Source organism: Hemiscyllium ocellatum, chromosome 6 (assembly GCF_020745735.1).
Source record: "Hemiscyllium ocellatum isolate sHemOce1 chromosome 6, sHemOce1.pat.X.cur, whole genome shotgun sequence".
Taxonomy (NCBI): Eukaryota; Metazoa; Chordata; class Chondrichthyes; order Orectolobiformes; family Hemiscylliidae; genus Hemiscyllium; species Hemiscyllium ocellatum.
This window is the reverse complement of record NC_083406.1, coordinates 20,421,666-20,437,625: the sequence shown is the minus strand read 5'-3', so window position 1 is coordinate 20,437,625 and position 15,960 is coordinate 20,421,666. Positions and strand designations below refer to the sequence as shown.

Genomic DNA, 15,960 nt, shown 5'->3' with positions numbered 1-15,960 from the left:
TGATAGGCTGAATGATCTGCTTCCACACTGTAGGGATTCCAGGAAAACTTATTAATAAATGCTTAAATCGTGAACTACTTCTGTGATGTTTCTATAGGATCAACTGTAATGAGAATTACCTTGAGTAAATATCACTGATGCCACTTCCTTGGACTCTGAATCTGAGAGTGATTCTGCAAGCACAGGTCAACCCAAACATCATTTTACCCAGAAGGATGATTTCTGCATGGAACAGCAAATCCCAAATAAGCACAGCACTGCACAAATAGTGACAAGCTCCAGGGCAATATTGAGAGGCTATGCCCCTGCATTGGAGCTTTGCTGAAGGCAAGCATACATTTACAAATCTTGCTCTCTTGTTGAACTACTTCTCCAAGACTGAATGGATCACGAATAAGCACCACTTGGCAGAGCTGCATTCAAATGTTCACTTCATGCTGGAGAAAATAAGCAATGACCAAGATAACGGAACTGAAAATTTTACAGTTTTTTTTATCTGATACTGACAGCAGGCACTTGAAGCACTAATGCTAACTGGCAAAGAGGAAGTGAGTAGCCAGTTTCTCAGCAGCTGAACCTGTTATTACGGTGGAATTTTACATAGGGAGAATCCATTATATGCCTTTGATTGGTCACTTGCTCGTAATAACTGGTTCAGCTTTCCAATTCATACTTTCCAATGATTAGAAATGAGAGGAGATTTAATTGAAGTTTACCTCTAGCAGAGAGGTTAATAACCAGGGACACAGTTACAAAGTAATGGAAAGAAGGATTAGAGGGGAGTTCAGGGTTTTTTATTTTACCAAAATCATGGTGAAAGGGTGGTGGAGGCAGAAACACTCATCTTATTCTTTAAACATCTTGGCTATGTACTTAAAGTGCTGTGGCCTACATCTGATGCCTTTGTCCTTCAATGAGGAAGTGGTATGGATTTGGAAGGTGTTAAGATGTAGCTTGTATATGGTACACACTTGTAGTTGTCTGTGTACCTCAGTGGTGAAGGAATTGAATGTTTGTGGCAGTGGAGCTAATCAAATGGGCTGCATTGTCCTGGATGGTATCAAGCTGCACTTATCCAGGCAAGTGGGGATTTTCCATCCATACTCCTAACTTTGCCTTGCAGATGGTGGAAGTCATGAGGTGCATGACTTGCTGCGGGATTCCTAGCCTCTGACCTACTCCTACAGTACTTGTATAGCTAGTCTCACTCAGTTTTTGGCTAATGGTAATCCCTAGGATATTGATAATGGCGAATTCAATTATGGTAATGTCACCAATGATCAAGGGGAGATGCTTAGATTTTCCCTTATTGAAATAATCATTGCCAGGCACTTGTGTGGCACGAATATTATTTGCACCTTGTCAGCCCAAACCTGGGAGTAAGAAATTGTGTTCATGGTTAGATGTTAAAAGGCATGATGTAAAGAAACTTGGGGAGAAATAAATTGAGGTACTAATTATTTTCGTAACTCTAAGAAAAGTGACTGAGCCTGCGTGTAAGGAGCAATATCATAGTGACGTGAAATTATGTAGAACTGCAAACTATCTAGGATTTCTCTCTTACCGTCCCTTGTGTCATAATATTTAGAAAAAGCATTAAAATAATTATTGTGCTTAGTAGAGTGCAGTCCATACGTAACTTGCAGAGATCTTTTTTGATTCAAGGTACCGGTGTTGGGTTGGGGTGTACAAAGTTAAAAATCACACACCAAGTTATAGTCCAACAAGCACTAGCTTTCGGAGCACCGCTCCTTCATCAGGTGGTTGTGGAGTCTTACGATCTAATACTCCACAACCACCTGATGGAGGAGCAGTGCTCCGAAGGAGCTAATGCTTCCAAATAAACCTGTTGGACTCTAACCTGGCGTGGTGTGATTTTTTTTTCTTTTTTCCCCCTCAAGTGCCGAAATGAAGCTAGCTGCCAAAGGAAATACGTAGTGACAGCAGATCAAGACTTTTTACATCGTCAGGATTACCATCTCAGCAGATCATTTCTACTTTAATTAGCATTACGCATATAAATGCTCATTTTTTATACATATTGGTCTTGCATGTCCACACATATAAAGCGGTACCACAGACTGAATTATTCATTGGTTTCGTTTTTCCAATTTTGGCGCCTTATTTATGTATAAAGTTGCAAGATTGCGTGTGTTTTTCACTCAGCGTTACTTTGGGGGGGGAGCCTCTGCGCGGTTCCCATGGTAACCGCATCCGCTACATTCCCCTACCCGCAGACCTGGAAACAGCATCCCTCCTCGGACTGTGCCTATTGGCTACCGGATTATCCAATCATCGACCCTCTCATCTCTCCGCACGCCCTAACCTTCAGCGAGAACAATCGCCCCGCCCCGCTCCGGCCGGCCGCCGCGATTTGAGCAATAGACATACATGCAGGTCGGCCACCGATGGGCGGGGCTTGTAATTTCCGACATGGCGATTGGGCAGCTCACTGTTTAATGAACAGCTGTCGGAGACGGGTGGAGCCGAGAACTGGTGTTGTGGGGCGGGAAGGAAACGTGAGCGGCGGAGTCCTGGGCTGGCGATTGGTCAGCTTCTGCTTGATGGACAACGTCAAGAGACAATCGGCTGAGACAACCGGTAGGAATAGGCGGGACTATATAAATTATTGTGCTATAATTGGCCGTCTGCCTTGATGGGCAGTTGTTGAGGGCAATGAGCCGCAGGCATCCCGGGGAGTGGGCGTATCTATGTAAATCATGGTGCTGGGGTTCGACGGACGTGAGGAGGAGGCGGAGAGAGAGTCGAGAGGCCGGAGGGAGGGGAACTCGAGAGCCGTCAGGGGTGGGGAAGGGGCGGGCCTAAGGCTGGGATTGGCCGAGCTGGATGTGTGACGGACGGCGGTTGGAACCAGTCCGTCAGCGCGGCGAGGGAGACGGCGGGACCTCCAACGACCCTCGGCGCAGCGATTGGAGCGCGGAGGCCTGACGGACGTGGGAAAGGGCGGGGCCGAGCGAGTACGGCGGCCGGGCCGTGTCACGTGAGGAGGCGGCGCGAACGAACGGAGAGCAGTCTGCAAACGGCAGAGAGAGAGAGGTCCCCGCCCGAAAGAGTATGGCGGCGCTGATTGCGGAGTCGGGCAATGGGAGAGCTCCGGGGGTGTAAAGCCGGAACGGAACGGAACGGAACGGAAGGGGAGGGGTTGCGGGGGAGAAACGAAATGAGGAGGAACCTGCGTTACATTCGATGAAGAGAAAGAAGATGGGGAGGGGAGGGAGCGCCGCCGTTACCTTCCTGTGAGGCGGAGGAGCGGCCTTTTGTCTCCCTCGGGGAGGGGGTGGGTTATTTTTAAATTTCGTTTCCCCCTCCTGAGGGAAAGTAGAAAGTGCGGGGTGGAATAAGAAAGGCGGGGAGGGGGGGGAAGTTAATTTACCCCGCATTTCCTGCCCTCCGATTTAAAAAAAAAGCCCCCCCTCTCCTCCTCCGCCGCCCCCACCTTAAAGGCGCAGTGTGTGTGTGGCAGGGGCGGCCATGCGGGAGTACAAGGTGGTAGTGCTGGGCAGCGGCGGCGTGGGCAAGTCCGCCCTGACAGTGCAGTTTGTCACCGGCACCTTCATCGAGAAGTACGACCCGACCATCGAGGACTTCTACCGCAAAGAGATCGAGGTAGTGTGTGTGTGTGTCTCTGTCTGTCTCTCTCTTCCCCTGCCTTCCCACTTCCATTTCTAACATTTTTGTTGTTGAGGGAGGAGGAGGAGGAGGAGGAGGTGGTGAGGAGCTGGGAGTGACAGCAGAGGAAGAGGCAACCAGCATCGAAAGCGAGACGTGCATTCCTGTGGCACCATCAGGTCCCCCTTGGCAGCTACTCTTATTTATTTATTTTTTGAGGGGCTCTTTAGGGCTGCCCGTCGTGATTGAGGTGTTTTCCTTGGAGGTTTTAGCACATGACACCTTGCCCTCAACTTCCTTTCCCCACCGTTCCCCAGAGTTTGTCGTAGAGGAGCGTCCTCTGTGCGCAGAAGGCTCACAACTTGCTTTAACGGCGTTTCCTTTGGGGGTTTTGTTCACTGCTGGGACCCAGAAGACTAACATTTTGTTCCTCCAGGTCATCCTGGAGGCTTGCTCATGCAGGCTGTGTCAGATGCAAAGGTTGAGCAGATTGGGCCTATGCTTACTGGAGTTGAGAAGAATGAAGGATGTGTTTACTGAAATGTGTAAGATCTTGGAGAGGCTTGACAAGGGATGCATTTGGGGAGCCTAGACTAGGCAGAGTTTCATTTACATTCAAAATGTGGAATTTTTTCTTTGAGGGTTGTTCATGTTTGGAATTCTCTTTCCTGAACAGTGTTTGATTTTGGGTAATGGCTGAATAACTTTGTGTGTGATGTTGATTGAAGGATAAATATTGGATAGAATGCTGATGAGAATGAGCAGCCCTGCACCTGTTTGAATGGGAACATTTAAATCTACTGGAGAGAAAAGAAGGGTTTTAGTTTAACATCTCATCTGAAAACTAGCCTCTGATAGTGCAGCAACCCCCTGTTACTGCAGTGGAAATGTCAGCTTTTTAGTGAGCTTGAGTCATGCAAGTGGAACATCTGAGGTGAGTGTACTACCCCCTAAGCTCTGGCTGTCGGTTTATATAGTTAAAAATTAGAGACTTCATGTACAATAACAAATAATCTTTAGAAATAAAGCTAATAGGAGTAGGTTATTCAGCCCTTTGATTCTACTTCACCATTCAATATGATCATAGCTGATCAGCAAAGTCAGTAAGCAATTCCTGCATGTATACCCACATGTATAAATAACTTTGAGGACTAAAGAAATCTAACTCCTTGAAAATATCATTGTTCTGCCCTCATCTGCTTTCTGTCTCAAATACTGATTTACCCTCAGTCAAAGAATTGTAAATTCTGTGTACCACACTTCAGGAAAGATATGAAAGCATTGGACTGAGTTCAGAAAAAAAAATCATAAGAATGATTCCAGGAGTGAAAGACATCAGTTAATTGGACAAATTGGGAAGAATTTCATAGCCTTGTGGAAGTCCCCAAGATCCAAGAGGAGTTTGATAGAGAGAAGTTGTCCTCATTTTCAGAATAGTTAAAAACCAGAGACCATAAATTTAAGATGAATGGCAAAAAGCAATATGAAAAAAAAATGCTGTCATGCTGCAACTGTTTAGGATCTGGTATGCATAGTCTCTGATGCAATGAAGTCTCTGAGGGGGGAATTGGTTTGTTATCTGAAAAGAAAAATGTCTGAATTATAGAAATAGGGCAAGCGAATGGGGTAAGGTGAATTGCTCTTACAGGTAGCTGGCATGAGGAGAACAGCCACCTCCTGTGCTATAAGCATTTTGTGATTCTTTTACAGGTGGACTCATCACCATCGGTGTTGGAGATTCTGGACACCGCAGGCACTGAGCAGTTCGCCTCCATGAGGGATTTGTACATTAAGAATGGCCAGGGTTTCATCCTGGTTTACAGCCTAGTCAACCAGCAGTCCTTTCAGGATATCAGGCCCATGCGTGACCAAATCATCCGTGTGAAACGCTACGAAAAAGTGCCTGTCATCCTGGTGGGCAACAAAGTGGACCTGGAGAGCGAGCGAGAGGTGTCAGGTGCTGAGGGCCGGGCCCTAGCTGAGGAATGGGGCTGCCCCTTCATGGAGACCTCTGCCAAGAGCAAGACCATGGTGGATGAGCTTTTTGCTGAGATCGTCAGACAGATGAACTATGCTGCACAACCTGACAAGGAGGATCAGTGCTGCTCTTCCTGTGTCCTACAGTAAAACACACTCAGAACAGCAAAAACCACAAACTTTGTCAGTTCCTGTCTGGGGAGATGACCACCTCTTCTGATCTAGGAGGCAACTAGATTATTTCTTATTGCTGTGTATAAAAACAGCAAATATCAAAAGAGGTTTATGACTTGCTCAGTGCTCATCCTATATGCTAGCATCAAAACAAAAGCACTTTTGGGTTATGACAAAACATTGTCAGTTACTATTTGGCAAATTGCTGCCTCTTCTAAATCAGGGGACCCACCAGATTATTTCACACTGTTGTTTTATAAAAAGCAGAGTGTCTTGATGAGAAGCTTTATAACTGATGACCCCTTCCTGTGTCCGACATAAGGAGAAAAAACAAACACTTTGGGTTAGCACGAGACTTCGTATTAGTTCCTGCCTGTGAGATCTTGGCCTCGTCTAGCCCAGGAGACCCATTAGATTGTTTTGTGTTCTTGTTTTTTTTTGTTTTTGAAAGAAGGAAGGAAATCAAGAGCTTTATAACTAAGATGGAATTGGGGACCAGTGTCCTAAAGGCGAAGCTAATGCTTTGAGTAAAAGCGGGACTTTGAATTGGTTGTGATCTGGGAAGTCTTCACCTCTTCCAACTCAGGTGAATCTAAAGTGTCTCATATTGCTGTTTGTAAAAGGGGAAGATATCGACAAGAGGGCTTTATAATTGATGATCAGTGCTGCTCTTTGTTTCATACCATAATAAGGTAATGATTCCTTTAAACGCAAGAAAAGACTTAGATTGGTTGCAACGAGTGAGTTATGTGTGTTGTGACACAGCTTCAAAAAAAAGAGCCAATTATGTCGTGAAAATTTTTAAACTAAAATTTAAGATTGAGGATTAGGGCTGCTCTCTGTTGTGTAAATGCACTGATTTTATATAAAAGGATTTTTATTTTAAAGGAGCAGTTGTTATGATGCAAGTAGGATGCCCGCACCAGATTGATCTAGCTTCAGTCTTCTACATTGTGTTACTGAGAAGTTAAAATGCTTATTGTATAGTGGAGAGCCAGTAACTAAAATGGGAGAGGAGAGTTCTCAGTTCATGTCTTCTATAGTGAATCGGAAACAGCCTAAGTTCTTCAGTTGTTTGTACCTAATAAGATTCATGGGCAAGCAAATGTGCAACACATTATAACAGAAAAGAGTCTGTGCTGTTCTTCAGAGTCAGAGGAAAAAGCAGTGGACCTTTGTAACTCCTACATCGCAAAGTCTAATCAAGACCAGTAATGTCAAGGGTTGTTCTTCAGTATTTCATCACCTTTTTTCACTGCATAGTATCATACTTCTGTGAATACTGCAGAGGTAATGATAGGTGTTAAGTTCCTCCCTTAGTGTCTAGGGGAAAGTACAATGAAGTATTGTGGCTGACTGACGATCATTGTACAGGAAAGAATTGACTAATTCACTTTTTTTTTCTTTTGTGGATAGGATGTTACCTTGCTCTGTACTCTTGTGTTGCTTTATGTTGGGAAGGAAGAAAGTGAAGTGGCTTTAATTTCTGTCATGTAGCGGAGAAAATTTAAACTGTCAAAATAAATTTAATGAGCAACCAATAATCCAATTTTTTTTTGCAAAAAAATGAGCAGCTTTACAAACTGACCAGATTTGGCTAATTCCTTTTCTCCACTGTTTAGAAAGATGATTATTTTGTTATATTGATTATTTGAGAAAATGGCATCCTGTTTTCTGAGTTTTTGTAATACTTTATAGGGAGGGTCAAGAAGAATGCAGGACTCACTGTAGAAAATTGAAGCTTATTTCGAAAGAGGTACACAACAATTAGGAAACAAAAAGCTTCCTGCTGAACAGAGGAAAATATGTTTCTATTCCTGCAGGGTGAACAAATTAAAACTTATGATGCTAAATGTGAGAGTGGTAGTTTTTATGCTGCCATAATACATGGAAATGGAATGCTGGCTGAATGGGATTAGAACAGTCAGTTTGTTATTTTTGACCAGTGCAGAAATGATGGGCCAAAGGGCCTTTTTCAGTGCTGTAGATCCCTGTGACACTCTGAAGTATCAGCACAATGGCTATCACTAGCCAGCTGTAAGGGGTTGGGAGACTATCCCATATAAAATGTCCTCATTTCACCATTGTGATTTTAAACGACCCATGTCACTGAGTGCTTCTTCAGTGAGAAGGTGAGGAGAGTTCCTTGTCCAGTCTTTGTTCTTGCAGGTAAGGACAAGGAAGTATTGAGGAAAGTTGCCTCTGTGAGGTTGAGATAAATCTTCAGTCACGTTTAAAGACTCCTGCGGAATAGTCCTCGCAGACTGTGTGGGAAGAGGAAAAGAATATTATTTCCCATTCCTCCAACGGCTCAGTCTTCTAATGAGTGTTTTTCAATGGGTGCGATAATATATGAAACTTGAGGATGTGAATACCTGAAGATCACCTGTAACACGCTGGGAAGGTTTGAAAATTCCACATCATGGAACTCAATTTTTTTTTAAATCACATGTTGCAGTCAATCCAGACAAATAAGATTCAGATTCTTATATTGCACGCTGAAGAATTTATTGAATTTATAGCTTGTCTGTGAAAATGAAAAGTCTTTGAATTGATCAAATCTTATAAATTAGTAGAAATTATCCCTCCAATTTCCTTCTTTCCTGACGCAGAAGTGGCAAAAATTTATTTTATGAATGGTGCTCAAATACTTTTTTTTTCCATTTTATATCTTTTGAACTAAGAATATATTGAATGCATGGCTGAACACCAGATAATTACTAAAGTCTTACATTGGAGCATCTGTAGTGGTTTAATAAATGAACACAGTAGCAAAGTGTTTTGGACACTACAGTCTTATTTTTGCTTGCTTTGAAATACCTGGCAATTGTTTGTATTTTAATTATTTTAAAATGCCACTGCTTAGAACCAGCAGTTGGAATTGTGGAAATGAGGACCATTTTCTCCAAAGTTGACCCCTACTAAGGGACCTTTGTCAGATCCATAAAAGTTGTCATACACTTGGAGGAAACAAGTCCTTGCGTGTAAAATTGATGCATCTTGTATTCAGATTTCTAATGACAAGATTCCCAAAGGAGTAAATCACATGTCGGGTTTTAAGTATGGTGTGCAAGTGAAAGCCTGAACATGTTACTGGGCGCACCCAACATGAGCAAAACAACCTGATTCTCCAGATCAAGGTTTTCCTTCACTTTAAGCTGTTCAATTCTTTCATGAAAATTACATCCTGCATCTTCAGTGGTATGTGGTGGATTGTGTGACTTTTAACTGTTGCAAAAAGATTTTCTTGAAAGCTGCAAGTTACGGGTGCAGGTTTCTTTTTTTATATATAGCCCAAGAAGGTTAAAAAGACATTTCTGTGAATTGCAATAGTTTATTTTCCATTTCCAGTACATTACAATAAACTGAAGGTGCAGTAAATGAGGTCCAGTTTGCGTGATTTTTTTTAATGATGATGGGAACTTAACCTCATTTTATAATGTACAGACTTTTTGTTGAAGCGTTCGGAGGTGTATTTTATTCTCTTGTTATATATCAGCTTACGTTTACATTTCCAAACAGTGTCTTGCATTGTTTTTATTATTTACCTGAATGTTCAGATATTTACAGCAATGCCTCGTTTCATATTTAATGACCCCTTAAAACTGATTTGTATGTGTGGGCAACATTCTTTGCAACTCTTTCTAACTGGAAGTTAAAGACTAATCTAGTATGGCGAATCTTCTAAACTATTCAACGCTGCTTTCTTTGCATTTTAAGCTGTAAAACGAAGTTGTGGGCTGTAGCATTTGATTTGCAAGCAGATACTGTGCATGTTCACATGAACGTGCGTGTGTTTAAAGAAAGCAAACTTTTTTTATTGCCGTTGTGAATGCAGACAGATTTTCTTTTGAGACTAGTTATTCTTTGATCTTCACATGGAACTGGTTCCAGAAAATGTTAAATTTTGTGCTGATACGTTTAATGGATAAGGAAAGGAACTGACTATTTGTGTTCATTCTGGACAATTGAAGCTAGATAATACAAGATTTTGCTATCTTGTATTGAGGATCCCCTCCTACCCAGTGCTAAATCAGTTTGCACAAATTTTAATGGCTAGCTAATAAATTTCTTTTTACCACATGCATAGCACCTGTTTCATTGACTGGAGGGTTGACATTGCAAATTACCTCATGCAAATCTTTTTCAAGTTTGACATGCTGCCTGTGAGTTGAGCTAACTGCCTTTTAAGCCAAAGGAGGCTCTTCAAATTTGGAAACATTTGCAATGTGTTTATGCTAAATGCTTAATATCACAAAAGCCCTTTGTCTCGTTACTTTAACAGTATTAAACAGCTTAATCGATTAATTTTTAAAAGTTTTAGCAACTACAGAAATAAAGACATCTTCGCACAGTAATAGGCACTTTTTGTTTCAGAATCAGATTGGGGAGCTAGATGTTTCCCAATAAGTTGTTCCAGTGAAAGAACAAATGTGACTTTTCATATAGTACCTAATCATGGATCACCAATATCGCAAAGCACTTTTTGTGATAAGAATTTTTTTATGCAGTTACTGTACTGCATTTGAATCTTCTATGTTGCCACACTATTTGTCTAGTTTAATACAAGAATAAAAGTCATACTTTTGGGTTTAAATCCCCAAGATCTCTAGCATATTTGTATGATTATGAACAATATTTCTACTTTCATAAAATAGAACACAGAACAAAATATTTATAGGACATCTTCCAAAATCCAATTGCCCATTCCTAAAAACCCTGATATTTAATATTCTTTAATGTAGAACCACTGTTCTGTTATCTTTAAGTGTCTGTTAGAGTAATTATGAATTAATTTTATTGAATGCAAATCCTAATGCTGCTTTAATGTCAAGTTAGCTGTGTGGAAGTAATTATACTCCTGTTGTGCCCAAGTTTAGAATATTTCCTATGTATAGGAGTAGTTGATTCTTCTAAAGATGGTGTTGCTTTTGGAGCAATGAGGATAATAAAATAAAAAACTTCATAGATCTGGAAGCTTTCTTGTGTGTAGTTGGTTTTCCAGTAAAGTTATGCTATGTCTATGCTCAGATGTTGTTTTGACAATGTATCATTTATAATTGCATAAAGGGAGCTTTTCATAGGCAAATCTAATTCCAACTTTTTTTCTTTTTGTTTGTTTTATGAAGTGAGGTTGTATTTAATCACTGCTTCAGCTAGTGAATAAACATTAAGGGCAAAGCTTGACATCTGTTAAAATCTTGTAAGAGTGAAATTGAATAGGGACTTGTGAAGCTGTACCTATATATTGGCAATGATTGTATATGAAAATATTGGAATGAGTGTGACTCTCTCGCCTGTGTTAAACTACCAGAAGCTGCTGAACTGACTTGTTCCTGCTGTTCAGGCCAGGCTCTTAACTTGAATTTGGGTATCCGTTCCATATGTTTGTTTTTGAGTCGCAAAGTTCTGTTGGCTACAGTTTTCCCCTTGCATGAAGTCATTGAATTGGAACCATCTAAATTTAAAGCTGCAAAAGGTAGTATACCCCATTTTATTAGTCTTCTATCCTGAGTTCTCGGGTGTCCAAGATCCCAAAGTATATGGTTAAATTAGGACCAGTTTGGTTATTGGCCTTTACTGGAGGAAAGGCAAAGTTTGGATAAGATTAAGGTGCTATCGTGGAGTTTTGGTGGGAGTGTTGATTAAATATCTAACTGAGGAAGTCTTCGGGGAAAGTAGAAGTGAAAGAATGTGATCCAACAAGATATTTATAATTTATTGTAATTTTGTTGCTTTGTTCACCAGTGGTGCAGTAGGACTCATTGTGGGTACTTGATGATATACACACCAAATTCCTACTTTCAAGAAGGAACCAGAAACCTCAGGTGCAAGTTCATATTCCGCTTGCGGATTGAGAAGTTCCATGTATCTGCACCACAACAAATGTCTTCAAATGAAGAACATTTACATTGTTCTCACTATTGAAAATAGTTATAACCTGTAAATGACCAAATACATGTTTGAGGGATTCATGTTGGCTAGGATGCATGAAAAACATGCCTGCAGTTAGACTTGTGCTAGGAGGCCTTTTTAAACATGCACCTCTGGGTAAACTGGGTGGGAGGTGGTAGTGTGCACGCATTGGCACCTGACAAGGTAGGTGGGACTAGTTTAGTTCAGCGTGGACTGTTTGGACTGAAGGGTCTGTTTCCGTGGTGTATGACTCTATCCTCAAGATGATGTGTTAGCCAAAGTTTTTCTGCTTTAGAAATGGGGTTAAATCAATAATCTTCCAAAATGAGATTGTTATGCCTGGAACTGTGCTTGGCGATAAATTCTGTAAGCAATAGAATGGTTTTGGTAATAACTGGATAATTGTGAGCATGAGTGTTTTTCATCAGCTTCGAATTATTAGTTAATCCACTCCTATCCCTGCCATCTTTATAAACAATAAATGGTTAATACTCAGTGATTAACACTGCTGTTTCACAACACCAGGGACCCGGATTCAATTCCACCCTCTGGCCACTGTCTGTGTGCAGTTTGCATATCATGCCGTGTCTCTGTGGGTTTCCTCCCACAGTCCAAAGATGCGCAGGTTAGGTGGGCTGGCCGTACTAAATTGCCCCATAGTGTCCAGCAATGTGCAGGTTAGGTGGGTTAGTCGTGGGGAATGCAGGGTTACAGGGATAGCATAGGGTAGGATTCGGTCTGGATGGAATGCTTTTGTGAACTCAGGCTGAGTGGCCTGCTTCCACACACTAGGGAATCTATGAAATAAAGTCTGTACATCCACTTTAATAAGTATGCTCAGGATGATATAGAAATATCTTGATCTGACTACCTGCAATTGTTTTATTTTTAGAAATTGATAAACAGTTATAACACTGAATATTTCAGAAGAAAAATTGACAGTAGGGTTGCAGTTTCTGAGAAACGCCGAAACACTTCTGGAATTTCCCAGATGTAAACAGGAATTGATACTCTGCAGTGTAACTTTCCTTGGCGTGTAATATATTTCTCCTTACCTGATTTCACTTGAGCCTTGTTATGTGTATATGCAGTAGAAATAATTTGAGTTAATTGTGCCAGTTCTGAGTTTAAATCCTTGCAACCATTACTAGAACTAGCTGCAAATCATCATAATAATGCTGTTGATTTAAATTACTAGAATTTGATCTGTGGCCACTTTGTAATGAGGAAAAGATTGTCGCCTGTGGTTTGGGTTGGTAATTTGCAACTTGTGTGTTAACTGTGTTCATATGTGGAGTAGATATATGATCATATGAGTCACCTGGCTGAAATTTGAAAAAATATTTTAATGCAAGTGAGATGTATTCAGTTCCGTTGATCTAGGTTATCTAATGTAGGAACCCATTCGCATTCTGTCCAATATTTTCTTGTGATCATTGCCAGTATGTAGGTATAGCTCTGTGTATTTTATTTGCTTTGCAGTTCTGACCCATTTCCAATTTTGCAATTCGATTGTTTTATGAGCTAGCAAAATATTTGTTAAAGGTTTGAAAACCACTGAGAATGACTGAATATTTAACTTTTGCATAAGTATAGAAGCAGTGGGCAACCCAACATTAAAAGACTTTCACTTACTATAGCAAAGCAAGTAAAGACCCGCGACTGTTTTCTTTTTTTATGATGTCAGATCCTTTTGAGGTTTGGGGGTAGGGGTTTCCAACATTTTCCACACTTTCCCTCTTTCTCCGCACCACCCCCCAACACATTTTATTTGTTAATGGAGTAGGATCACCCAGGACCAACCTGCTTATTTTGACATGCACACACTTAGTGGTAACTACCACTATCATTATGAAAATAGCATGTCACCTTCACGTTACATCCTGATTCTTCAGAATGATTTGGAGCCACATCCACAGTAAAATTTTAATGCAAGTATGAGGCCTGTAGTCTGGAGTGACACAACTTGTGAAAGCGATGGAGAGATGTTCTACAATAACACGTAGTGTGAAGTATTTGGCATTAATATGATGTCAGTGGAGGAGAGAAAATGTTAACTTCTAAATATAAAGCCATTGGTGATCTAGTGTCAGCTTTGTAGTAGTGTACCAGGGTGATGTTGTAAAAGTTCTGTTTACAAATGTAATGTTTAGCATACCAAAGTATCATGGACAAGGGAATATGACTATGTTGTGACAGTGTTAAGGTACACTTAAGCTTCTGAAACGTTTTGTCAGTAAATTCATTCCAACAGTCTCTGGGATTTGAGGAGGGAGTTTATTCATGTGAAACTTTACTAGACCATGTCCTATCTGGTACATGGAAAGAGTTGCTTCAAGTGATTCCATAGACAACTAATGCTATGCTGGCTCACCAAATGCATTTTTGCCTAATATTTTAACATTTTTGATCTTATTGAAAATGGTTGAGCTGTTCCCTTAGCATTCCCAGCTGCCCCAACTACCAAAGCTTCAAAGTTAAACCTGTATATTTTGCTCTGGTAAAGAATGTTGCCTTTAACACATTAGTTTTGAGTTCTGTTGGTTTTAACTGTAATGTATCAAATTGTTTGCATTCCTGTTAAAACTGAGGATTTATTGGTCAAACAGCCATTCTTTGGACATTTTTAAAAACTTATTTTATATTACATTTGGCTTTAATGGTTTTCTGAAGCTGTTTCTCTGTATTTTTATTTTTGTTAACTTTGTTTTAACATCGGTATATTTTCAGCGCTTCCCAGAAGTGAATTAAAACATAATGTTTTGGCAGTCAGCTGTCGAGCACTAATGCAATTGAATACTTAATGGCACCATTTTTACCAGGTGTTGACTGTGGTGTAGCCTTGCTGTTTCTGAATTGAGCAAGAAGTGTAAATATAATTCGATGCAAACATGTCAACTGTATTTGGATTTAAATTATTTTAACAAAATTAAATTTTATTTAATGAAATCTAACTTGTTTTTGTGCCTTCATGATAAACGATTCTTTAAGAATTTCATCCTTTCAAGTTGGGAATTTGAGCATTGCAGGCCATGGAAGCGTTGAAAACCAGCAAAGCATTTTTTTAATGTACATTAGATCTGGGCACCAAGGACAAAATATATTTCCTGTCCCTCATGGCTCATACCGGTGAGCTGCCACTTTAAAATTGCACAGTTTGTGTTATTGGTTCATCCACTGTGCTGTAGACAGAGTTCCAGAATTTTGACCCAGCTACAGTGAAGGAATGACATTTGTAAGTGTATCGTTCTATGGGTAAGGAGATGAGAAGTGCATACAGTACATCAGGTTCAATCTCCCCATTTCTGTGCAATTGAAACAAGACTTCTTTGTTTCAGTACCTTGATTCTCTTGCCTCTGCCTTCTGAATAGCTTGCCACTCCTATGTGCTAGCTTTCAGTGCCTTATGAGCAAGGATACCTAGATCCTTTTGGATATAAATACAATCTCACACCTGTGTAGAAATATTCTGCTTTGGGAGGAGTGAAAGTGCAGATACTTAGCCATATATTAGCAGATAGTTGCCAGGATAAATTTTGACCTTTACTCTGTTAAGCTTTGACAGTGCCCGAAGTTCTGCAGCAATATGATTTTGAATGGAATTTGAGCAAAGCTGTGGACTATTTTGCATGTAATCATGCATTATTCCCAGGTCATCTAGTGCAAGTGAGCTGTTTTATCTAGAAATTGAGGTGCAATCTGCAAATTGCTGAAATGTTTTGAGGAATATCTGCAAATCATACTCTTGCTCTGAGGCATCACATGCAAATCTGTAATTATGAGCATTTGATTTATAGTAAGACTGAAAATTGGGCAAGGAAGGAAGGAGATTTGGGGTAGAAATCTGCATTTGTTTTCCCATCACTGACCTATGGCACATGCTTGTTTCCAAATATTGGTGTTCAAAATCCAGCTTAGTTGAGAAACAAGCTAAATTTGCTTTTTACTTAAATAGAGAATTTTGCAGTGAAAAAGAGGCATTTCAGAACTTGGGGTTTGTGGGAGGAGTGAACTAGTGGAGAGAAGTGAAGAAGAGAATGCAAGAAGCCAAGTAATCCTGTCAGATTAACTTGCAGCATGCACACTAGAAAACCTGCAGGGATAGAAGACTTTTTAAAAAAAAGAGTAAGGCTGTGGAGGCCAAGTCTCTGGATACTTTCAAGAAAGAGTTGGATTGTGGAATGAGGGGTTATGGGGATAAGGCAGGAACAGGATACTGATTGAGGATGATCAGCCATGATCATAATGAATGGTGGTGCTGGC

At 40.6% G+C, this 15,960-nt stretch overlaps 1 protein-coding gene across 1 annotated transcript; it reads left to right on the top strand.

Moving 5' to 3' along the window:
- Nucleotides 1-3,030: 3,030 nt before the first annotated feature.
- LOC132816385 (ras-related protein Rap-2a) lies at nucleotides 3,031-14,646 on the top strand. The gene is made up of 2 exons (XM_060825864.1): nucleotides 3,031-3,627; nucleotides 5,341-14,646. The coding sequence occupies exons 1-2, from the start codon at nucleotides 3,493-3,495 to the stop codon at nucleotides 5,755-5,757; spliced, it is 552 nt and encodes a 183-aa protein (XP_060681847.1). The 5' UTR covers nucleotides 3,031-3,492; the 3' UTR covers nucleotides 5,758-14,646.
- Nucleotides 14,647-15,960: the final 1,314 nt, after the last annotated feature.